Here is a 25,565-nt window from a genome sequence, read left to right as displayed (position 1 = left end):
CACTGCGTCTCATTCCAAGAGGACAGCGAGATTTCTCGCCCTAAATCATTTAGGGACCAGTGGCGTCCCCAGGATTTACATTTAGGCTAAATGTAAATCCTGGGGATACCACTGGTCCCTATCGGTATATAACTCGAAGGGCGCTGAGTCGGCTCTAGTGGACCTTGCAACGTTTGGCGGTGTCTCTCGTTGTTCAAGTCCACTAGAGACGGCGTGCCTATGTCGTTGTAACTGTGTTTTGCGTAAATACTTCCTAACTTCATCTTAGGGGCTGCAGTCTGTTCTCACCAAGTTACTACGATCGGATAGGAAAACGACACACGCTGACCGCACACTTATCCTAGTCCCCACCCTCCCTCCTCATGCCCATGGCTGTGCACAGTTGTTTAAAAAGGGTCTAGATTAGAACAGTGGTTCTAAAACTGAGGATCGGGGACCCCCAGGGGTCCTTGAGGGGGTTCCAGGGGAGCCCCAGCAAAATGTATATCATCAAAACCAGTGCAACCATTTTAAACCAATAATACTTTGGTGATCTAAAAATAGCAGACCTACAAGGTATTGAATAATGATGCATCCCAATGAGACCCGTTGGGCACAATTCACTAAGCTGTTTACGCCCCCATATTTTTTTTTTCGTGAAGGAATTTACACAACTTCCCATGTTAGTAGTCTGATTCATTCATCTTTTTTGACGGTGAATTGTGCGGGAGGCACGCTCTTTCTCAAGTCTGCTCGGAGACAGACTTATAGGACCAAAGCTTGCGTATGTCATTAGAATGCCTTATTCTTCATGAAAAACCAATTACAAGTGCCAAATCTCAATTAAAATATTTGTGTGCCCAACATTAGTCAACACTTAAAAAAGAAAATATAGGCCGGGTCTATGTCAAACGATCTATTGCCTGTATGCATAGACATGATGCAAATTTATTTTCAGCATTTAGAGCTGAATTAATGTTCCCTCGGCGTGTTTGCAGTTTTTGTAAAATTGTGATGTAACAATAAACTTGAAGTATACATGCTATATCATTTGAAGAAATGAGGAGAAAACCTTTGTCAATTATTATAATAACAGCAGAAAGGTGAGTTTGGAGCTAAACTGTCAATTTGCAGCACATGAACAAGACAGGGAAACTATTTTCAATGCCATGCATTACCTGGATGGTCATTCTAGGCCTGACACGCTACAGCATGACAAATGTTTAGTTGGTAAGGATTCAATGTCTGGTTCATGAAGACATGGAGCTCCAACTTCACTTGACAATCACATTAACATCATAGATTAACATTGTTGACAGAGTAAATATCCTACTGGTTTACAAGACTTGATAAGAGACTGTCATATATTATCTGACAGTCTTGGAGTTAGTTCAAAATAGTCTTTGCACTTTCGCACTTGGGGTCAGTACATCTACATAAACATTCAGATTCCAAATATAAAGTGCTTACCACATGGCCACGGATAATACACTTATGTACGGGCCCTCAAAAAGACCTGTATCTCTCGTATTGTTCAATAAAAAAAGCATGTTAATCCGATCAGTGTCTGATTTTCTCATAGAGTTATAATGTATCAGAGTGCAATACACCTCCCAACCGATAGGGTCACGAAGGTGAAAGCATAGGAGGCCACCGATTGGAAATGCAGTTTTTATTTAACAATACAGAAGATACGGGTTCTTCTGAGGGCCTGTACAGTATTGTGACATCCGTGGCCATGAGGTAAAAACGTTATATTTGAAACCTGAACTTTTATATAGATGTACGGGTTGTAAAATGGAGAAAGTGACAAAACCAGGTTGAAGTTCCGTCATGTGAACCATTTCTACTCATGTACAAGGTACGTTTGTACCTCATTGCTTTAAGTACTGGTTGTTGTGTTTTTCTGATCACATGCATTATAGTCTGGCAAGTAACAGCAATTAGATTAATGTTCCATATTGAGTCAATAAATACAAATGAAACCCAACATGAATGAGTTGATCTTTACCTGCAGTGTTTCAGTGGTTGAGCCGCTAACAAACGTCCTCCTGCTGCTTAACGACGACACTGTTTAGAAACGACACGTTTAAGTTTTCTATGTGTTTTACTTTTATATAAATCTATGGTATTTTAAAGTGTCAACAACAGTCAGTCAACACCGATATATTATAACTCTATGGTCAACACACATAGAGGTATAATATAACGGTCAACACCATAGATATATCTATGGTCAACACACCATGTTGTTTTCACTACTGCATTGTGGGTATGTTCTTCTTCTGACGACCACATTGTCTAGACGCCAGTTGGTGTATAGGTGCCCCCTGCTGTTGGTCTCGGGTACTGTCCATTGTTTATATACAGTAACAGTAGACTAGAGTACTATGTGACCTTCCAGACCTGTAAACAAGAGAACATTAACATACATACAGGAGTAAAGCAGTTAATCCAACTAATCAAATTAAATGATTATAAAAATAATTGTTAATCATTAATTTGGTAAATTAACCGATTTCAATCGCTATTTTGGATATGTCATTATAGGCAACATCTTCCCACAAATTCAAAATACAAAAATATTGAAAATAGCAGATCTACAAGCTCACAACACGACACAGTGCGATGCGTTTTGAGCTTATAGATCAGCTATTTTCACATGTCTTACACGACACAGACATAGGACTTCTGTTGTCAATCAATTTGTTGAGAAGTAAAAACATATTAAGAAAAAAACAGCTCCTAATTATTTGAATCAGAAAAGTAATCTATAGACAAATTGCTTAGAAAGTCATGGGTAGTTGCAGCCCTACATCCATCACAGCTATCATCAGTGCACATTGATGCTGCACAGGTCTGATCACATCTCATAGAATACAGTACCATGTTACAGGATGCAACATATACCTTGTATTAAACATATCACCCATATTATTTTCAAACTGCAGTATGTAACTAAATCAATATGTCTATGATAAATTCAGACTGTATGGCATATTCAGACTGTGACACAGTAAGATTATCAAAAGTTATTTCAAGGCAATGTATGTTCCAAATAGTTATGAGTTTGTTATTGAACCAGAATGTTCTGGGAAACAGTTCAGTAAGATAGATTGATTGTAATGGATAAATTGCACTGGATCAGGCTGACCTAAAATGGTGTAACTAATAATGAGATTTCATAATATTGTTGACCAAGATCTGTCTGCAGATATGGCTCTGTTGGTTTATTAACAAATGTTATATAGGTTCACAAAACATCTACTGATGCACAATCTTGGACACATCATCAGTGTTGTTTCCTGAGTCACTGGGTGTTTCGGGTTTTGCAACAGACAGCCTCCTCCAGGCGTCTCGACCGATGCTGATCAGACACCGGCATGTGTCCAAGTGCCATGCTACTGCCCCCACTGTCTCTTAGGGGCTCAGGGTAGCAGGTGAGCTGTTGAAAGCAGGTGTTGGCGACACTAGGAGGCTCTGGGCACTGTAGGTTGCCTCCGGGCCTGGCTCCTCCTACATCTGACCAGAAGTGACTTCTGTGCGTTGTGTCGTCGTTCAAACATCTCATTCTGCCTTGATGGATTTCTAAACCCTCTTTAATGTTGCAGGTTTTACGTCAGTATGTAGCTTGCTTTGGGTTCTTCCTCTCAGAATAAGTGGTTAGGGCTGCCAACCCTCTCCACCCCGGGTTGCCGTCTCTCCGGCCGTCCTCTGTCTCTCCAGATGTCACCACACTTTTCGTGGTCGTCACCCACTGGTCACTGGTACTCCTAGAGTATTTCTGTTAACAAAACATCTACTGATGTACAAACTTGGACACATCAGTGTTGTTTCCTGGAGTCACTGGTTAACAGTATACTTCTAGAGTATCTTTCCTATCTTTCCTTACCCCTTATGCCTAAACGTATTAGCCATATTTTACCATTTTGAAAAACATTTTAAAATAGTTCAACTAGCCGATCTACATCGGCACGTTGTGAGCTTGTAGATCGGCTCTTTGAACTGCCGGTATTTAAAAATAGTCAAAAAAAGTGGTAACCTCTAGACTTATCTACTGTACCTTACTAACCGCCATACAGTACCTCCACCTCCCACTCACACATCCCTGCTCCTGGGGTACCAATGCACCTCCATCACACCCCTATACAACCACACCTCACTCACCTACTCCACCAATCCCCCACTCTGCCTGGGCTCTGTCCGGGGTCACAGCCACCCCTCTATGATATAGCGTACCAGATAATGTATGTTAGCATGCACATGTAATTTGACACAAATTCTGTCTGTGATTGAATTGTCCATTACCTATTCACCTGAACAGTTTATGATGTTGAACATATTATTGTAATCATTGGCCATCAAAACATACGTGTAGACATCACCTATTCAGTATTATCATGTTTGGTTCAAGAGTTATGATGCAAAATACACTATTTGGTTATGGCGGAAGGTAAAATGGCCTCCATGGCCACCAGGGGGGGGGGGGCGTTTTTGCGATGGCTCCATATCTACAGGGGCCCAAACTGTACAAGTGTACCAAGTTTCATGCTTTTATGAAAAAGTGGACGATTTTCGTCTCAATCCTCCGGACTAAGTGTGGATACCCTGGTGTGTCTTCAGATGACTTGACTGAAAGAAACTCTTGTGACAATGTTTACAGTGGAAAGGTTTTTCTCCAGTGTGGACACGCTGGTGTGTCTTCAGGTCACCTGACTGACTGAAACCCTTATCACACTGTGTACAGAGGAAAGGTTTTTCTCCAGTGTGGACACGCTGGTGTCGCTTCAGGTTAAATGAAAAGCTGAAACTCTTGTTACACAGTTTACAGTGGAAAGGGTTTTTCTCCAGTGTGGATACGCTGGTGTGACTTCAGATGACTTGACTGAAAGAAACTCTTGTGACAATGTTTACAGAGGAAAGGTTTTTCTCCAATGTGGACACGCTGGTGTGTCTTCAGGTCACCTGACTGACTGAAACTCTTGTCACAATATTTACAGTGGAAAGGTTTTTCTCCAGTGTGGACACGCTGGTGTCTCTTCAGGTTAAATGAAAAGCTGAAACTCTTGTTACACAGTTTACAAAGGAAAGGGGTTTCTCCAGGTTGGACACCTCCACTTGTCTCCCCCCAATCACAAGTAAGACGCGCGAACGCGGGAAGCGAACGAAGCTCGAAAATAACAATAAGAAGAATAGAAAGGAATGAGCAATTGTAGAGAAGTGGGTGGTACAGTTAAATCAGTGAGAACAGGGCCGCCGCATCCAGTTGTTGGCGGCGGAGCTGCTTGCGTTCAGCATTTCGTTGGCGCAGCTGGGCCAGGCTTTCGTCATCCAGTTGTTGGCGGCGGCGCTTGTGGCGTTCAGCATCTTGTTGGCGCAGCTGGGCCAGCCTTTCGTCGGTTTGGTTTTTGCGTAGACGCTGCATCCGTTCCCTGTTGAGACGGCGGCGACGCTCTCGTTTACTCTCCTCTGGGCTATCAGCACCTGTATTAGGCATTGGGCTGTTTGATGGTCGTTCGTTTTTGCGTAGACGCTGCATTCGTTCCCTGTTGAGACGGCGGCGACGCTCTTGTTTACTCTCCTCTGGGCTATCAGCCCCTGCATTAGGCATTGGGCTGTTTGATGGTCGTTCGTTTTTGCGTAGACGCTGCATTCGTTCCCTGTTGAGATGGCAGCGACGCTCTTGTTTACTCTCCTCTGGGCTATCAGAACCTGCATAGTCAGATTCAAGTTCAACTTCAACTTCAAAGTAGTGTGAAGAGATGTGTACATCATCAACTTCACTTTTCACTGCTAGTAATGTCAACATTGATCCATCAGGCTCCTCTGGTCTTTGAAGTGTCTCGTCCTCCTGTTCCTCTTTAATGTGTGGAGGCTCTGGTTCCTCCTGGAGCAGACTGGGACTCCTCTTCTGTTCAGGAGAATCCTCCTCTTTACACACAACCATGTGCAGGATGTCTAGGAGCAGAAAAATAACATGATAGTGAACACCGGATTCCTAAAATGTAAATCTATTGTTCTATCTTCCATGTACATAGCCATTACCTACTAAGACTGACAAAACAGTTACTAAATAAGTACAGGTTGTTACAGGTGGTTCTGGAAACTCTAAAGTAGGCTCGAAAGTGTTAGCAAGATTATAGCTAAATAAATATTTTAAAAAGTAACCTGAATCAATATATTTAGTTATATTACCCAACAAATGAATTACGGTGATAGAACAAATATTTAATTTGAATCATTAAAATGTGTTTTTTGTGTTATCCTTTTAGCCAAAATGTTTTACTGCACCTCCATGCAGTTTACATTTTTGACTGATAAAGTATTAAATCAATCAATCAATCAACATGTGAGCTCTAATTTGGGAGTAAGTGAGGCTGTAGGCCAAGCTATATACAACTGGATGTGTCTGTATGTACAGTATGTATGTATGTCACCTCCAAAGTACACCAATCATAGCATATGCCACTAAGTGCATGACGTTATGAAACAGAAGCACCTCCAAACACAAAAGCTTGACATTTCTGGTGAAAGTGAATGGGTCGTAGTTTAAAATGTATGTACACTTATTCTTATGACCAGGCCCTGTACAGTATGTCTAGAAATTAGTCTGTGAATCTGTCTGTGTGTCTGGGGCTAATTTCACAAACCACTGTAGCGATCAGCGCCACATTTCTTGTGCATGCTGCCAATAGGCCAAGCAAGTTTTTTTCCACATCTAATAGAATGCGCTGCATGTCATGGTCATTATATTATTCTGGTTTTTTACATATTATTAAAGTGCAGACTGTAAGCTTTCAAGTGACGTGCCATGCACTGAAATCTGGAAATAGTTGAAGTTATACTGAATTTTGTTAACCACTTAAAGCAGGGGTTCCCAACCTTTCTGTTACCACGGACCAGCTGACAGTTCATAACATTTCACGGACCGGCATGGTGCCCGGTGCTTGGACCCGGTTCTGTGCCCCCCGGCGCCGTTTTGTCAACGGGGGGGTGGGGGGCGCATCAATCGTATCAAAACACAAGTTGACTGACAGTCAATGACACATCACTGGCTACTATTTATATATTATTATATCACTACATAATGTTATATCATTGACCTAAATGGCGATAGATCAACAAGGACAGGGGTGATAGGAAAAAGGATATGTCTGTATCAGAAATGACTTTGGACAGGTGGAAAACTAAACTCTATGGTTAAACTTGCAGAGTGACGCATTGCTTTACTTGAGTTACATCTTCTGATAGATGTACTTGAATGTTGACATGAAATCATAACCCTGTTAAGTGTTTAATTAGCGCGATCGATCATCATCGTGACAAAATTGTCCTACAGCTTGTAGCGACGGCGCACGTCAACTCAACACACGTTGAAACAAAGGTAAAGATAAAGATAGCAAGGATTCAACAGTGATGTCACTACAGGAAGTAGCACGGACAAAGCTGTTTATAAACCTCAGTGACATCACTGACTAATCCTTGGTATCTTCATGTGACCGACTCAACTTTTCTCTGCTCTGTGGAAAATCCTGGCGCCGCAAGGTTATAGATTCACGACGGGGAAAACTTGGACTTCCCGGCCGCGTTCTCGCGGACCGGTGGTACATGTGCCGGTCCGTGGACCGGTGGTTGGGAACCCCTGATTTAAAGGACTACTTCACCCATTTTCAAGGCTGTGCTGAATCAAGTGTATGATACTGAATTGTTTATTTCTCACCTCAAATGTTTTTGGAAACATTTTATGTACCGTTTATAACATAATTAATAACACACCATTCAGCCATCTTATTTGTTCAGATTGAGTGGCACTGTCCTCTAGTATCTAGCATAGGCTGATGAATCATAGCTGTTTGAAAGACTACTTGACAAGTGTTTAATATAATATGTTAAAATTGGTTAGTACCCGCCGATTAGAAAACCCAGCTCATTGGCATGGTTAAAGTGTCTGCCCTGAGATTGGGAGGTCAACACACTGAATGGTTCCCTTCGCGCATGCGCAGTTTGAGTACGTATACCAACGTCGTCACTTGTGACCCCGGGATGAACCGGAAGAGGCTATATCTTCCGGCGTCACTAAGGGGTCAGTCCCTACAGAATCTTCTCGCGTGAACACGAGGATTCTGAGCGACAGAGCGCTCTGGCGGTCATTCGGGACTCATAGAACCGTAGTTACATACGTAACTATCGTTCATCCCTGCTAACCTAAAGCACTGAATGACTCATACCAAACAAGTCGCGAGGAATCCTGGTTACAAACCTTAGACGGTAGAACCGGACTCTGGGAAGAGGACTACGCCCAGTGGAAGGGGAGTGGCAACATTCACCCTATAAAATCTAGAGAACGTGCCTGGTGATGCCCATGAGGCAGCGGCACAGATGTCCTCCAAGGGTACCCCTCTCAGGGCGGCCCATGACGTGGAGACGCTCCTGGTGGAGTGGCACTGTATGCCAGGTGGGATGGGACGGCCACTCGCCCCATAGGCGTGGCTGATTGTGTCCACAATCCAGTGGGACAGGCGCTGCTTGGAAAGCGCGCACCCTCTGTTAGGGCCGCCGTGACAGAGGAACAGCTGTTCGGACCGCCGAGTATGGGCGGTTGCCCTGATATAAACTCTCAGGGCCCGGACTGGGCACAGCAGCTCCATCCTGTCGGACCTCTCCCCAGGCGGAGGGTTGAACCGGGCCAGCCTTATGGGCTGGTTGAGGTGCACAGTCGACAGCACTTTAGGGAGGAAGGCTGCGTTCGGCCATAGGGTGACACCTGACCCGTCTGAGTTCCACCTCAGACAGGACTCGCTAACGGACAGGGCGTGCAGCTCCCCGACACGCTTTGCCGAAGTAATCGCCAGGAGGAATGAGACCCACTTCAGCCCTGCCTGCGCCAAAGGCTCAAAGGGAGGCCCACATAGGGCATCCAATACAGTGGTCAGGTCCCATGCTGGGGCTCTCGGGGCTCTTGGAGGGTGTAGCCTCCGAGCCCCCCTCAAGAAGAGGGACACCAGACTGTGGCTCCCTACAGTGGCATTGTCTATTTTAGCGTGTCGGCTCGAAATGGCTGCCACATAAACCTTTAGGGTTGAGGGAGATCGGCTCTCACCCAGGAGGGACTGTATGAACTCCAAAATGGTAGGCAGGGAGCAGTGCACTGGGTCATCGTTCCGACCCCTACACCAGTCGGAAAACAGCTTCCACCTGTTGTCATTTTGCAGCCTGGTGGATGGCGCTCTTGCGTTTAAGATGGTGTGCCTGACCGGCCCTGCACAGCTGCTCAACAGCGGTTCGGGCCCTCCAGTAGCCAGACACACAGTTGAAGCCGTCGAGGCTCGGGATGCAGCATCCGACCTCCTAGTTGTGAGAGCAGGTCTCTCTTGTCGGGGAGGCGCCATGGCGCCCCGCGGCAAAGCTTGTGGAGCAGGGAGAACCACGTCCTCCCTGGCTAGAAGGGGGCCACCAGCAGTATGGTGTGACCCTCCAGCATGACTCTCTGAAGGATCTGACGTATCAGAGGAAGAGGCGGAAAAGCGTATAGGAGCGCCTCCGGCCAAGGGTGCGCCAGCGCATCCTGACCCAGAGGGCTGGTCGTCTCCGCCAGGGAGAACCAGCGCGGGCAGTGGGTCGACGCCTCTGAGGCGAAGGGGTCCACCCCTGCCCTGCCGAAGCAGCCCCAGATGGTGTGCACCACCTCCTAATGGAGGCGCCACACTCCAGGTGGGGGCTTTTGGCGGGAGAGGAAGTCTGCCACGTGGTTTCGCTCTCCCGGTAAGTACATTGCCCGTAGGCTCGACAGACGGGGGGCTGCCCGGCCTGAATGGTACGTTCCAGGGCCTCATGTGCGGCTGGGCCAAACACCGCTCCCGGCTCCACTGGGAGACTGCGGAGGGTCCTTCTAGATGCCTCAGTGAGGTTTGACTGTGAGAGCCAGACCTGGCGCCGAGTCTGGACCAGGATGGACATCATCCTCCCGAGCTCCCGTGACATGAGGCCAAACGCCTCCAGCGACGCGTCACAGAAGGCGATGGAGTCTGCGTCCGCGCTTGCACTGCCTTCCTGCAGGGATGCTGAGAGGGCCAGCAGTAAGTGCGCCAGGGAGTTGCCCATTCTACCGGCGCGCGCTCCCGTGTCATAGGCCCTCGTTAGCAGGTCATCGGTGATCCTGCACTGTGCATCTGGGCATCTAATGTCCCGCCGCAGAGCCTCATCGGGGGAGACGATGAGGGATGCGATGCCAGGTTCGATAGCCGGCATACGGTCCAGGCCCACTGCTGCAGCATTATGCATGGCCGTCAGAGTACGCCCGTCCGCCGAGAGACGGGAGTGGGCCCTCGCGTCTCTCCAGCAGGCTTGCAGCTCACTAATGTAGTCCCCTGAGTGAGGAACAGCGAACGAAGTGGAGGCTGGCCTGCGCCTAAAGAAGGCGCTTGCAGGGGCTGCCTCCACCTGCTGTGGAATGGGCAGCCGTTGCTGCTCTAGGGCCATGCGCAAAACAGCCCGCATGGAACTGTCCTCCGTCTCGCCCAGTGAGGTCCGGGCTGAGGAGTGAGAGCCCGGCTCCGAGGCCTGGGAGACACCGTCTCCCCTATCCTCCTCGTCAAACTCACGGAAGTGAGTGGCTGACGCCGCCAGAGAGTGTGTCATCCTCTGCTGGGGTCAGGTGTGGCATTGGAGGCGTAGGCGCCTCTGCCTCCTCCGAAGGGGGATCAGGCCGGCGGGCCATGAGCATGGCCTTCATGTGGGCCAGTTCGGCAGACAGCTTCTCCATCTCAGACGACAGACTGTGGTCAGACCTTTTCTTGGGAGGGGGGGTAGCAGCCGCCCCAGCCCAACGTTTCGAATGCCTGGTTCTGGTTGTAGCCGCCTCGCCTGATGGGGGGAGGTCGTCTGCACCCTGTGGCGGTTCCACCTCTGCCAGGCACACAGGGCAGAGGTCGTGTCCCTCGTCTGGCTGGAGAGGAGCCTCACAGGAGGCGCAATAATAGGAGCTATCCATAGCGTGGACGCTACTGGTTGCTCGGTCTGTAGGGGCCGTGAGCTGGGGGGAGAGAGCGCTTACGCTGCCTGTACCAGCGGAGGCTACTAATGGCTGGGCCGTAGCCAGCTTATGCCGGGAGAGGGTTGACTCCAGCAGAGGCTAGTGGTAACCAGAGCGCTAACGCAACTGGTAGCCACCAATGAAAACAAAAAATAGCTATGCAACACACTCGCTGAGCAAAGCTTGAGCTGCTGTAATCTATGCTATAGCAGGGGCTAATCAACAAAGCCACAAAAGAAAAGAACACTAGTATAAAGTATTAGTGTTAAATTATGCTGTGCCGTGGGCAGGCAGCGTCGAGCTTGCCGTCACTAAGGCTAATCAAAACAAAACAGTTGTCGAGCCGCTCGCTCCATTAGCTTATCACAAACAAAGGATACTGGTGTAAACAAAAGTCGTTAAAGTTACACCGCTAAATTACACCGTGCTTGTAGCAGGCAGCGCTGACGCTTGCCGTTACGAGCAGATGCTAACCAAAACAAACAAAGCTATTAGTCGAGCGGCGTAGATTATTGATAGCTAGCCGTTCCTATGCTAGCAGATGCTAACCGGAGCGCTCACGCTACCGTTAGCAACGTGCAACCAAATGCAGGAGGGAGGAGGCGCGCACGCAACCTTTACCAACAGCTGATCTATAATACACAAACTTAAATATCAGTTTAGCAACAACCAACCTTGTCCGGAGGCGAGGGAACTTAGACCCGTACCTGCCGGTGGAGCGACGGACGCCCACAGCGTCCGTGTGAGCTTAGCCCCGCTCAGGGGAGAGAGAAGTCGCAGTTCTTAGAGGGCGAAATAACGCTACTCCGACCTATATGGTCACAGAACTACCAGCGACCTCTTTTTAACAGATGATAGGGTAGGTTTGTAATAATGATCTGGCTTAGAGCAGATCTACTGCAACCTGCGCGTGAGAAGAAACAAGAATAAATATGACTTGACAGTCATATTATTAGCAGCTGCATGCTGTATTGTGTGTGTGCCAATGAACAAATACATGTCGCAGGACAGCCAATGAACAAATACATGTCGCGGATGACCAAGTCTGAGCCTGTTTCTAGACCAGCTTGGCAGCTGCTAATAAAGAGGGGACTGACCCCCTAGTGACGCCTTCTTCTTCTCCTTGGCCTGGCTGCTCTCATCGTCGCTGTCGCTGAGGTCGTCAAAACCAAAGTACTTGATTTTGTAGCTACTGCTGCCACCAACAGCTGCCCCGCCCTCCGACCCCTCCTCACTATCGTAGTCCTCCTTGTCCTCGAAGCCAAAGAACTCTAGCTTGGTCTCCTTCTTGGTCTTGGTCTGTGTGGGCCGGAACCTGGTAGAGGAGACACACACAGAGAGACCGGTGGGGGGGTAGGGTTTATTGACTCTGCAGGGATGGATGAGCCAGTCAATCAGGCACAGACACAGGGGAGAGAGGAGGCACGTGCGGCATATGAACCATCATCATTTAAACAAATGGCTCCAGAGGCGAGTGGACTGCCCACCTCAATATATCATATCTATCTATCTATCTATCTATCTATCTATCTATATATATCAATATTGACAAAGTCACAGATTTGCTGAGGATGGGGAAACAACATGTAACTATAAACTGCAGAAAAAGGGTCTCCGTTGTAAAATTTTAGATGTAATTTAAAGAAACAAAAACAAATACTGTTGTCAAGAAGATGACTTACGAACCATGTCTGCAGTTGAAAAATATATATGTACGAAATACTTTAACAATACAGCATATACCTCAATATTACAGAAAATCTCTGTGTCTTGTGACCAAAAGCCTTTAAGCAGATTAGTCTGCAAAACAACATGACAAAAGGAGAGAGAGACTATGTGCCATTTACCGCGCGGTTTTGGCAGACGGAGCATCCCTCTTTTTCTTCATCTGGCCCGCCGCTCCGAGGTCCGTGGGGGCAGCCGGGGCGACCAGGTCGTCCATGGTGCGCTCCATGGAGTCCTGGATGGTGACTTTGGCAGGACGTTGGCAGGACGGGTGCAGAACTGTGTAGTGCCACTTGTTGCTGTAGCTCTCTGCTGTGTCAGAGGCTTGGTTGGGCCGACGGGGCCGCTGGTACTTCCTGCAGTTGGAGGTCCTGAGGGTGAACGGGGAAGGAGGGGTGGTGTCCACAGGAGGCTCAGCTAGAAACTCCAACTCCGCGACTCTCAGACCCTCTGTGTATGTGTGTCCATCCTCGGCATACGAGGAGGACTGGAAGTCCTTGCTACCTCCAGGCTCGACATTAGAGTCTTTACCCAGGATACTGGAGTCCATACTGAGAGCAGAGGACAGTCGCTGGGTCCTCACAGAGTTCCAGTCATCAGAGGCGGTTGTCTTTGAAATGTAGGAGATCATTGTCGGCGGTTTCAGGTTGCTGACAGGTGTGCTTCTGTACGATGTCTGGCTGTCCTTTACAACTTTCTGTACAGACGTTTGCTTATCTGTGGGTGGATATGAAAATAATTACATGGTGTCATCACATAGTTCACTGAATGGTACACAGATGATGACAGATTCAACCGCTTTCACATCAAACTACTCCGGAAGCTTGTTCAAACTGTAGTAGTATGGTAAGTCATACTCTTTGGTTAAAACATAGATTTTTGTGTTAAATGCTCTATATTCTGATGGTAAATATGGAGTGTTCAGTAACAGGAGTCTACCCATCTCCCCAGGTCTTTAATAAACATAAATAATAAATACATTTTCAGGTGGTTTTCAAAATGTCAGCCAATCAGGAGAGTACACATTTATCAGATTTTTTTTAGTGATCCAGTTCCAATTTTGTCTGCTCATTTCTTTGTGCAATTCCACTTGTTTAATCTGTATCCTCGCCGAGTTCTCCAGCCTGATTGGATCAAATTGGTATCACAACCTGAAAATACATTTTCTGTTTAATAAAGAGCAGGAGAGACCCCTGGTACTTAACAAACACACTATAGGAATGAGTACTATCAGAATCTAGAGCTATTTAACGCTTATTTTAACCAAAGAAAATCACTTACCCTACCTTTAAGGACTGTGAGAAAGAGAACAGCTGATAGAGGCTTCTGCCTTCTGCCATCCTCCAATGGAAAACCCTCAAGGTTACCACAAATGCTTATGTGATCTCAAAACCATTAGCTTAAATTGCAACGTTCTCTAGGTTACCACACTTGCATTTCTGTTTGTACCTGTATGAGTTGGGACAAACATTCTGTATACCTGATGTTCCTAATTCCTTCATGCAGATAGTATCCACATTCATGGAAAAAATTATGTTCACTGATATTTTAAAACTGACACATGATGCCAAAACCAAAGGCTCAGTTATGTCAAAGGGTCAGAAGGAGCTCTTATTCTATTTTTTTTATTTAAAGAAATCATTTTGGGCTTTACTGCCTTTACTGATAGTACGGAGTGGCGGTAGACAGGAAACAGGGAGAGAGACGGGAGTCACACGCGGCAAAGGTCGTCACATTAGAGCCTATATGAACTATTCTCCTGGACCGCTAGGTTGGCGGGCGCCCCCGGAGCTCTTCTTTAATTACTACAACAACCAGCATGATGTTTATTTATGAACACACACCAATACTGGGAACGAATCCATCAAAAAAAGCGTCGCTCACACTCTTTATTGTACGCGGAGGTTTGTACGCGACTGCAAATCGTATGCAAAAACTTAAAAAAGGTCAGCCCCCCTGCTCTCAGATATTTTAAATTTGTGCAGCCAAGAAACTTTTACAGGCGGGTTGAAACAGGCGTTTAAATCACTTTTTTTGTCAGCCTGTGGCCAGTGAACCCCCGTTTCAACCTGTGGCTTAAATCTTCTTGGCCGCTAAAGTTCGTCACTTGCCGGCACCCAACGCTGTGGGACCACATCTCGGAGCTATACTGCGGAGGGAGAGGTTCTAAATGGGTCTTTATATATATATATATATACATACATACATACATACATACATATATACATATATACATACATACATACATACATACATACATACATACATACATACATACATACATACATACATACATACATACATACATACATACATACATACATATATATACACACACACATCTCACAAATATGCCAGGTTAATGGCAGGTAAAAAAAAATCATGATGCAACAGAACTGCTGCCACTGTGATGCACATGCTGTATAATTCTCATATTGCGAAATCAGTACATTATTAACATTCAGCCCCAACAAACCCTTGCAGATGGCATTCCTCTATTACAGCTTTGTAAACATAGTTGATTATTCGTTTTCGCCTACTACTTACCTGTGACAGTGACCTGTGGTGGAGCCGGGATTGAAGGCGTCCTGATGGCACCCAAACGGGTGCATCGTCACTATTTGGTGCTCAGGGTGGGCTTCTTGGTGGAGAAGACCTCATCAAATTTAGAGTTGGCCTCTCCTCCTTTGCGGCTGTACGTCTTGCTGAATCAGGATGTCATGGTAGTGGCTTTACGACAGTTACATATTCCCTGTGGTCAGAGGAAAAGAATCACAAATCATATGTTTACTGATAGGCTCTATTCACAACAGCAATATTATCACTTCCTTCACAGGTGTTACCAATGATACTAATGAAGACTCTGTTCAATTTAGTGTAGCACAGTGGTTTCCACAACCCCCATAACTCTGAGACTGTACAAATGGAACCAAATGGACCCTTACGGGTCCATTTGGTTCCATTTGTACACTCTCAGAGTTACACAGATGCCATTTGGAAGCCCATGAGGATCCCTGGACCCCAACTGTAGACCCACTGGTGTAACAGAGTGTTTCCAGTGAGCCAACATGCACAATATCAGCACCCTGACTCTGTTTGACCAGAATGGAACAGAGCCTTCATTAGTATCATTGGTAACACCTGTGAATGTCTTCATAATATGGCTGCTGTGAATAGAGCCTATTGATTGACTGATTGATTGAATACTTTAAGTTTGCAAAAAAAAGCACATAAAGTACAGTTCTATACAAAAGGATGCTAAAAGGATTAAACCCAAGAGGTCCTGTGTATTGAATTCATCGAAAAACTTGATGTTATAGCTTGCAAGAACGACAATTACTACAACTACTGTCTACTAATCAAACACAACACGATTTTACCAGGATCTCTTTCTAGAAACGAAAATGAGCACCATAACAATCACAGCCGCAGTGCTGCTGAGAGGAAGGATGAGTGTGTACAAGCTGCTAGCTCAGTGAGTGTTATTAGCCGACATTCTCTTGCCAAACTGATAGCATGTCAATTCAGAAACCATGATCTAGTTATCGGCTAGCGTTATGCGTTACTGGGTACACCACCCAGTAAGCCAACCTGAGCTAGCTTCAATTAAAGTTTGACGTTTGGCCAACAAACGCTACACACAAAACTTGCTAAATAACCCTGTTAGCTAACTCTCTAGCGACAGACGAGCGTCATCATGTGAACCATTTCTACTCATGTACAAGCTACGTTTGTACCTCATTGCTTTAAGTACTGGTTGTTGTGTTTTTCTGATCACATGCATTATAGTCTGGCAAGTAACAGCAATTAGATTAATATTCCATATTGAGTCAATAAATACAAATGAAACCCAACATGAGTTGATCTTTACCTGCTGTGTTTCAGTGGTTGAGCTGCTAACAAACGTCCTCCTGCTGCTTAACGACGACACTGTTTAGAAACGATACGTTTAAGTTTTCTATGTATTTTACTTTTATATAAATCTATGCTATTTTAAAGTGTCCTCAACAACAGTCAGTCAACACACCACCATGTTGTTTTCACTACTGCATTGTGGGTATGTTCTTCTTCTGACGACCACTTTGTCTAGACGCCAGTTGATGTATAGCTGCCCTCTACTGTTGGTCTCGGGTACTGTCCATTACAGTACTATGTGACCTTCCAGACCTGTAGACAAGAGAACATCCATCTAGGAGTAAAACAGTTAATCCAACTAATACATTTAATTTATTATTAAAAACAAATTGATAATCAATAAATTAATACATTTATCAATTAATAATCAAGCCCTATTTTGGGGATGTCATTATTTGAAGAAAAAAAATGGGAAAAAAACTTGTAAATCAGCTACTTTCACTAGTCTCGTGTGACACTGTTGTGCAGCATAGTATAAAATAAGGCTAAAGTAATTGATTGATTCGTTGATCTATCTATCTATCTATCTATCTATCTATCTATCTATCTATCTATCTATCTATCTCTCTCTCTCTCTCTCTCACAGTAAGAACATCACAAGCTATTTTTTTCCGCAGAAATATTGTTTATAGAATCATTGCATGGAGAAGAGAATGATGGATGTTCCAAACAGTTCAGAGTTTGGTTATTGTACCATTAATGTTCTGGGAAACAGGAAAAAGTTTCTTAAGATTTATTGAATGTAATTGCATTGGGTCAGGCTGACCAAAAATGGTCTTAACTAATCATGAGATTTCATATTATTTAGTGCTAAGATGTAGGGCCACAACACGTTATAAAAGCAGACCCACAATCCTATTGTATCAGCCCTGTCTGCAGATCCATGGCTCCATTGGTATATTAATACATGTATATACTTCTGAAGATGCATATACTTGCTCCTTCCTGTTTAGTTTGGTTTGTACTTGCTCTGTGTTCCTTTCTTCTATATTATTTCTCTATTTGAACTCTTCCTGTAACTCCAGATGTTGTGCAATTGTAATTGTCCTTAACATCTGTAATCATGTGATGTGAACATGTGACACTACAGTTGATTCTGAATTGTGCCTGGAGAATACATTCTTCCAAACATCCTAGTAATATTAAGACATAGCTAATGTTTCACCTTCCTGATAACCATATTATACATTATATCATAATAATGAAACATCTCGCGCGCGTGTGTGTGTGTGTGTGTGTGTGTGTGTGTGTGTGTGTGTGTGTGTGTGTGTGTGTGTGTGTGTGTGTGTGTGTGTGGTTCTAAAGGTTTGAAAGGTTTGAAAGGTTTGAAAGGTCGCGGTTGCTAGGGTAAAATGGTGGTTGTTAGTGTCAAATAGGCGGTTGCTAGGGTATAATAGGTGGTTGCTAGGCTCTAATATGGTGTTGCTAGGGTTTAATAAGCAGTTGCTAGGTTCCACTGTAGCTAAATGGCTTTTCTCCATTGAAATGAATGGGGGTTTTAAATAAATTACAAGTAAAATATCTGTAAAAGTAAACATTATTTCAAAAATCAGGCTGATCTAAATAAAATGTTGTAACTTACTTTTTCAGGCTGTGACTCCCCAAAATAATCATATTTGGGAGGGAGCTAGTTGTCTTGGTATTGCCTGTTACCTGCCGGTCTGCAGAACTGGAGACATGGGTTCGATTTCAGCTCAGTGCGTGAAATGTTGTAAAATTACAATATTGTTCACTAAAGACTTAGGGCCGTAAGAAGGTATAAAACAGACCCACAATACAAATTTGTCAGTTCTAATTTCTGTCTGCAAACATGGCTTACCAAATGTACTTTATATATCCTACAGTATATATAATTTATATAGGCCTACTTCTGAAGTCTTCTGGTTGCTCAAAGCTCTATCTCACTGGAGCAGTTGGAGGTTCAGTGCCTTTCTCAATGGCACTTCAACGGTGCTGGGGGTGGGGTAAGTGGTGGCCATTCACTGCACCCATGTTTTCTCGGAGAGGAGAGGGGGATGGTTGAAGATGTCTGACTGGCTTATTAGTGTAAATGAGAATATCTGCCAATCACAAGACAGTATAGAATCTGACTGAGGCTTGGTATCATGTCTTCTACATTATGATCAAGAGGTAATCAGGTCAAAATAGAACACGTTTCATGAAACTGTGGACAAGCCTAGGGTCAAGGCATTCTCCATGTTCTGTCTCTTTCAATCTTTATCTTTCTACCCACGTGCACATATTCAACAGACATAGGCACACATTCGACCTAAGCACATCCAGATTCGTAAAGTGGGAACCATTTGGAGCTAATTTAATTTGCAAACAGCCTATCCAACTTTGTTCAACCGATAATTACTTCATCCCCAGTCCCACCCAACCTTCATTACTTACTTCTGACATTTTAGGCATTTCTTTGAGTGAAGTTTAGGCCTATTTTGAGTGGACCCCAGTGGAACTAGTGAAAATGGCAGATCTACAAGCTCACAACACGTTTGAGCTTGTAGATCGGCTATTTTCACTACTTCTAAAAAGTTACATTTGTGGAATTTATTATCTTTATTATTATTTAAAGATTGTTATTTATAATCTTTATTTTTTTTTAAATTGTATTAATTATATTATTTTGAAATATGTTAGAATTAGTTTTATATTAAAAACTGTGAATATATATATATTTTTAAATTGAAAATGGTCTGCACCCTCCCTAGGCAAACAGAGGGGACTTACTGCTGTACACATAGGGATAATAACTAAATTGGAAGAAAATATAAATGTAAAGATTAAAAAAAAAAATTTGGAAAGTAAATTCCATAGCGGTCAGAACATTTTCCAATTTATATTACTTTTTATTTTTATTTTTAGGCATTTAGCAGAAGCATTTCTGTTGAAAGCAAAAAGACATGTAAGCCAACAATACATTTAAATACATAGATTTTGTAGCTATTCAGTTTGTAACCAAAACAACAGCCTGCAAACTCCCCCTTGTCACATTAGCCTTGATCTCCAGGCTTTTATTTTCCTTCGCGTTTCATTGATTCAACACATAGCAATACTAAAACACAAACCTTTTGTGGGGGTCCCTGGTACAAAATATTTTCAGATGGCGGTCCGCGGCCAAATACATATTCATTTGGGGGTCCTTGACATGAAAAATTTGAGAACCGCTGCATTAAATTAAATCAAAGCTGTGTTCTAAAACATTTTAGCTCGAAACCCAAAAGAGAAATGTGATGTCCTTAAAAATGGGTCCTGGCCCAGTGTTTGGGAGACATTGTTGTATATCAGTGTGTCTCAAACCTTTCAGGCCACGATCACCCAAAATAATCATATTTGAACTGGGGACCCCTCACCCGGACAATCACTTGGAATTGTAGAGTTGAGGCATTACATTTAGTTGGACTCGTTTCCATAGATAAATATGACTTTTTTGCCTCTTTCTTATAGGTAATATTTTACAATTTGGCCAATGTTTGACCGTTTTTAAAAATCATTTTGTTAATTAAGTTTGACGCAGTAATGGTCTTCTTTTTTTCAATTTGGAGTTATCATAAAGGTCTTAAAAGTCCTTAACTTGTCTGACATGAAATTTGCAGATACCATGTATACACTATACTGCATGTTGGTTTGTTTACTGTTGAGTGAGAAAACAATGTTGCACATCAAGCAATTAATCTGAGGACCCCCCCCCCCCAAATCATTTGGGATGAAGACCCATGTTCTATATCATTCCAGAGAGCCAAGGAGGCAGGAAGAGCCCAACGGTCCCCAGCAGACACACAATGATGAACATCCACAGAAAGATGCGGTCGATCACCATGGCAACGTACTTCCAGTCCTCCTTTATCTAAACGGAGAGAGGAGGGAGGGCACAAATGATGAAATGACAGAAAATCTAGTTTTATATAGCCTACCTTCTTCCCTTAGGCCTGAGCCGAAAATATATACTGTAGAAAGGAAACCGATATGTAGAACCAATAACCGTCTTAATCTTAGAGAATCTAGAAGCAGGTTTTTATATAATACCGTTTTGTTTTCTTATATCAATAAATACAAAAATAATCTATATTATATTTCACAATGGTGGTGTATACAAAAACAGTGAGTTCTAAGCTCACAACACAATCCGTTAGCTTAGGGCTATCCTTAGAACTTGTAGATCTGCTGTAGAGCTTGTAGATCTGCTTTTTATACATTAAAAAAAAGATATACTCATTAATGGTAATCGAGGCAAGTTTGAAATAATCGTGATATTGAAGTCATATCGTGTATGTGCTTGCACATACACACATGATTTTCTACATGATTTTCTACTTGCAGAAGAAATCCAATTTCTTTTATAGCTAATATAGTAGTCTTTATCAAATATGTTATGCTATTATTAAACCCAAGTCTTGAAGCTGACTCATAGTATTATAATTCAAAAATGGTTATTGGTTTGAAGTTCAAAATAACTCATATAAGGTGAACAATTAATTGTGGTGGAAACAATCGCGTTACAACTTAAAACAAATGAAACTTCTTCTCTGTACTCACAGAGAAGTCTGCATCCTCTGCCCTCAGGTGCTCTGCGATGTATGTCACACCCTCCAGGGCGCGTAGCACCGATGTAGATAGGGCCGGTGATAACGGCTGCTGGATCATGTCATGTTCTGGAACAGGGCTGTCGCTGTCCAAACTGAGTTTACATGGCCTTTGCGGGAGGAGCTTGTACCTAGCAAGCTGAGGGGAGGGAGGAGGAAATGAGGAAGAGGTATACACCTTCATCCCCTCCCATTCCTCTGCCTCGAGCCCCAAACGGATTGCATCCACTTCACTGTCCACATCTGTATCCAAGTAACCGTGGAGATGACAGTAACCGCATCTGTTTGTGGAGTCCTGGTAACCGTGACAACTGGAGCTGGCCTCAGACATCTGGTAACCGTGGGGATCGACGTCGGACTCTTGCATGAGCCAGGTATTGGTAGTGGAGACAGAGGTGCTGTGGGAGTGGCCTGGAGTTGAGAGGGGGAGGAGCTTTTTGATCAAGCCACGCTTCCTGAGGATGGGTCGAAGCACAGGATCAGCATCATGCAAGGTGCGGCACTTTGAGAATGGTTGCATGTACGAATATATCACTTTTGTGATGTTCTGATGAAATGCCTTGTGATTGTGCTGCAAACCAATTTCCCACAGGGACAAATATTGCATTGATCTATCTTTTTTTTAGAAGACACCTGTTGCATTAAAACTAGTTCAGAGAAAAGGGTAATCAACTTCAGATGATTGATAGATGTTTTTCCATAAAGTGGATACATACTCAACTGTACATTATGCTTTTAGTGTCATTTGAAATAGCTAAATATGCAGATTCTCCTCCCATCCCGTACTGACCTGTGGTCTGGCGGCGGCCTCTTCATGCACAGCCACCACGGCACCACGGACAGGAAGACGACGCGCGCCCAGTGCGGCATGGCGTGCGCCGACCACGGCGAGCGGTGGTGCACGTTGAGCACAAACACGGTGACCACGATGGACAGCGTGACGAACACCATGGTGAAGAGCAGATACTCGCCGATGAGCGGGATGACCAGCGAGGTGGACGGGATGATCTCCGTGATGAGCAGCAGGAACACGGTGAGGGACAGGAGCACGGAGATGCACAGCGTGATCTTCTCGCCGCAGTCGGAGGGCAGGTAGAAGACCAGGACGGTGAGGAAGGAGATCAGCAGGCACGGGATGATGAGGTTGACGGTGTAGAAGAGAGGCAGGCGACGGATGACCAGGCAGTAGGTGATGTCCGGGTAGATCTCGCGGCAGCAGTCGTACTTCTTGGTGTTGTAGGTCCCAACCGCGTCCAGGATGGCCCACTCGCCACTCTCCCAGTAGTTCTGGTAAAGAAGAGAGAGAGAGACAAAAAAGCTCTCAAATAGCTTTACACCAAGCTACCCTTAATAATAATAATAATACATTTTATTTGTATTGCACTTTACATTTGAAACAAACCTCAAAGTGCTACAGTACATAATAAAAACAAGATAGAAAGCCATTTGCAGAAATCAAAAAAGTAAAACAGGTTAAAAACAAGTTTAAAAACACAAAAACCCTTGCCTTCATGTATAAAATAACTATTGTGAGCATGAACATAAATGAACATTTGTGGCCTTGTAAGACAGTTCTCCCAAGTTTCAATGTGACATAGCTCTGTTTACACATTGCTGTATTCCCTTCAAATGTATTCATTTTATCAGTTTTGAATTGTTTTTATTTTGACACTTGGGACAATGGAAAGCACGGCAATCAACACAGTTGAGAATGAAACATAGTCTCGGCCATGCCTTTTGTCCTGGCGGAGACAATTATCCTTGCAGTGGTGACGGCCACTTGTCTTAGCCTCTCATCTCTGTCGACCTTTTAAAACACACACATCGATTAGAAAGGCCTTGCCTTTAATGAACCAATGTTGAAACGACCAGGTATGTACCAACACCACCAGCTAATTAAAGTCCCAGGTGATCATGGTATGATGGTAGTAATTAGATATGGAGTACCTCTCTGTGAAAACAACAGACGATGATGCTAAAGATGTTTTTAAAAGATTTACCTCCTAATAAAGAAGCAAAATCTGCAATTGCATACTTTGAGAAATGAGTAGCTTTAAATATTGCATTTGAAGTTGTTTTGCTTGATTTACACAGGACAGTAGAGACAGAAAGGACAAGGAGAGGGAAGGAAAGTGACACAGCTGGCCAGCTGAAATTGGAACCGGAGATGTTGTGACCATTTTGATCAATACAGTATTCGCTCAGCTACTGGTTCACCCAAATTTATGGGTGTTATTGATTAATAAACGATGCGGGGTGGGAGCAGAGGGCAGGATGGATGAGAGAGAGGAGGAGGTGAGGACAGGTGGCATGAGAGGAGGAGGAGAGATGGAAGAGAGAGTGTCCTTGCTGGTTCAACTGTAAAACAGATTTAGTGACTTATCCCTGCTTTAACAGGAAGAAATTATGTGTGTATGTGTGTGTGTGTGTGTGTGTGTGTGTGTGTGTGTGTGTGTGTGTGTGTGTGTGTGTGTGTGTGTGTGTGTGTGTGTGTGTGTGTGTGTGTGTGTGTGTGTGTGTGTGTGTGTGTGTGTGTGTGTGTGTGAGAGAGAGTGTCAATGTCCTTTCTAATAACTAGGTATACAAAATGCTTTCTTTGTTCCTGTAGAGCAGGGCAGCGACGTTAAACACTTCCAGGTGTTCTTTACCTTCAGATCCACAGTCGTCTCGGTGGGCTCCAGGTCGATCTTGGCACGGTCGTACGTCCAGGAGCCGAACTTCATCTTGCAGCTCTGGTGGTCGAAGGGGAAGAAGGTGACATCGATGGAGCAGGACGATTTGTAGATGGCCGGAGGGACCCAGCGCACCCGGCCTGTATGGAAGACCTGAGCCTTGGTCTGATGGGTGATGGCAAAATCTCCATCCGCACTGGGAAGGAAAGACACAGAGGATGTGTGGAGAGTTGGAGACAGGGTGTTGTAGGGAGACATAGAAAGGGGAGGATACAGGAGGAATGCAGGGGGACATAAGTTGGTGAGGGAAGATAAGATGGCAGGGGAGATGAAACAAAAACAGGTTTTCTTCTCATTTCTGAAATCAATGGTGTGTAAATACACCCTTTGAGCCATGCTCCTTTTATAGTTGATGAAAAATGCTCATTCCTAACAATGTCTATGTTATCTTTGATGATGCAACAGCTGCACCCTCCAAGCTGGACCCCTGAGAGAGGCAACCCCCTCAAACACTTTAAACAAAGTCTAGTTTTAATGAATACATTATTGAACCCTGTGGGGGCAAAAGATAGGATTTTAACTCATCTGATGAAAGAGCATTTTAAATCTACAGCTAAGCTCCAATAATGACTGTTTAGTCTTTCAGTGAGAACATTTGCATGTATCACTAATTTGCACGCAAGAATATGAGCTCATGGAAGGGCTGTTTTTTCAGATCTAGATGTGCGGTATTATGGAGTTGTTTGGCTGGTTGACCTTACACTTACAGTACCTCAGCTATGTTGCTTCAGTGTATAGGTCTCTATTATGGATCAAGTAGATCAGTGGTTCTCAAAGTGCGCTCCAGGGACCCTCATGGTTCCTTGAGGGGGTTCCAAATGGACCCTTATAGTTCTATAACCCTGAGAGTTAGCTAGGCAGATACCGGGAATAATCGTTCACTTCCGGATAAAAGCGCCAAAATTGGTACACATACTCCTTGGGTAGTACTGTTTTGATAAAACCTGTTAGCCACCTGAAAATTCAAGATGGCGGCCATTTTTCAAGATGGCCGCCATTGAACATACAGTAATATTACATTTCCCAACAAAATCACATAGATACAAGCGCCAAAATTGGCAAACATACTCCTTGGGTATTGCTCTTTTGATAAAAAACAAAGATTTTAAGATGGTGGCCATTTTTCAAGATGGCCACCATTGAATATACAGTAATTCGCAGTAATTTCACAATAAAATGTCATAGTTCTAGGGGTCATGGAGACATGCAAACTGCCCCACCACGATAAGGTGATGATCCCGTTGAGGCAGTTTTTTTTTTTGTCTTTTCTTTATTTATTATTATTATTATTATTTATTTTTTATAGACAGTAGGCAGGTCAGACCAAATCTGTAGCATTTGCATCGACCGCAGCACTCCGACTTGCATCCACACTTGGTCAGCTGCTTGCAACTCTCTGCAATGGGTGGGAGCTCTGTCCAAAATATCTGCCACAGATCTCCATTCTTCTTCCAGCCCCAGTTGGCAGGATCCTTTGTTTCTGGTTGACTTATTGTTGACTGACTCCAGATACAGCCCGCCTGGTAGGCAGCACGCTTTACATGCTCCTTCAGCGCTGATCGGGTTGGAGGAATGGCTTCATATGGTCTCTGCTTCCGA

The 25,565-nt window shown here is 44.3% G+C and overlaps 2 protein-coding genes across 3 annotated transcripts in view; both read right to left on the bottom strand.

The window, feature by feature from the left end:
* Nucleotides 1-3,190: 3,190 nt before the first annotated feature.
* LOC311041094 (uncharacterized protein) lies at nt 3,191-16,760 on the bottom strand. Of its 2 annotated transcripts, XM_084051556.1 has the most exons (5): nt 16,608-16,760; nt 15,284-15,488; nt 12,859-13,453; nt 12,109-12,326; nt 3,191-5,937 (listed from the first exon to the last, which is right to left on the bottom strand). In XM_084051556.1, exons 3-5 carry the CDS (start codon nt 13,365-13,367, stop codon nt 5,213-5,215), a joined length of 1,452 nt encoding a protein of 483 aa, XP_083907682.1. In that variant the 5' UTR covers nt 13,368-13,453; nt 15,284-15,488; nt 16,608-16,760; the 3' UTR covers nt 3,191-5,212. The 2 variants fall into 2 exon arrangements, with proteins under 2 accessions (XP_083907682.1, XP_083907683.1); XM_084051557.1 differs by lacking the exon at nt 15,284-15,488.
* A 3,612-nt stretch (nt 16,761-20,372) lies between these two features.
* The window catches only part of LOC311040594 (neuronal acetylcholine receptor subunit alpha-2-like), a gene marked incomplete at its 3' end in the record, with an annotated part of 9,219 nt that continues 4,026 nt past the window's right edge, over nt 20,373-25,565 (bottom strand). The window contains exons 5-8 of the mRNA XM_084050925.1: nt 23,883-24,102; nt 22,025-22,521; nt 21,188-21,689; nt 20,373-20,498 (exon numbers count right to left, since the gene is read on the bottom strand). Coding sequence (XP_083907051.1) covers nt 20,373-20,498; nt 21,188-21,689; nt 22,025-22,521; nt 23,883-24,102 — 1,345 coding nt within the window. The remainder of the gene's footprint in view (nt 20,499-21,187; nt 21,690-22,024; nt 22,522-23,882; nt 24,103-25,565) is intronic.

The sequence above is a fragment of the Gymnoscopelus microlampas genome (assembly GCF_963454915.1).
Source record: "Gymnoscopelus microlampas genome assembly, chromosome: 24".
Lineage (NCBI taxonomy): Eukaryota > Metazoa > Chordata > Actinopteri > Myctophiformes > Myctophidae > Gymnoscopelus > Gymnoscopelus microlampas.
This window is presented reverse-complemented; position numbering and strand designations above follow the sequence as displayed.

Bases quoted from the DNA above. Each gene is read 5' to 3' on its own strand.
- LOC311041094 (XM_084051556.1), bottom strand. From the start codon at position 13,367: ATGATCTCCTACATTTCAAAGACAACCGCCTCTGATGACTGGAACTCT. The intron at 12,327-12,858 runs GTAAATGGCACA...CTCCTCTACCAG, and splicing joins CCGTCTGCCAAAACCGCGCG to GTTCCGGCCCACACAGACCA. The intron at 5,938-12,108 runs GTCAGTCCCCTC...TTCTGCTCCTAG, and splicing joins GAAGAAGGCGTCACTAGGGG to ACATCCTGCACATGGTTGTG.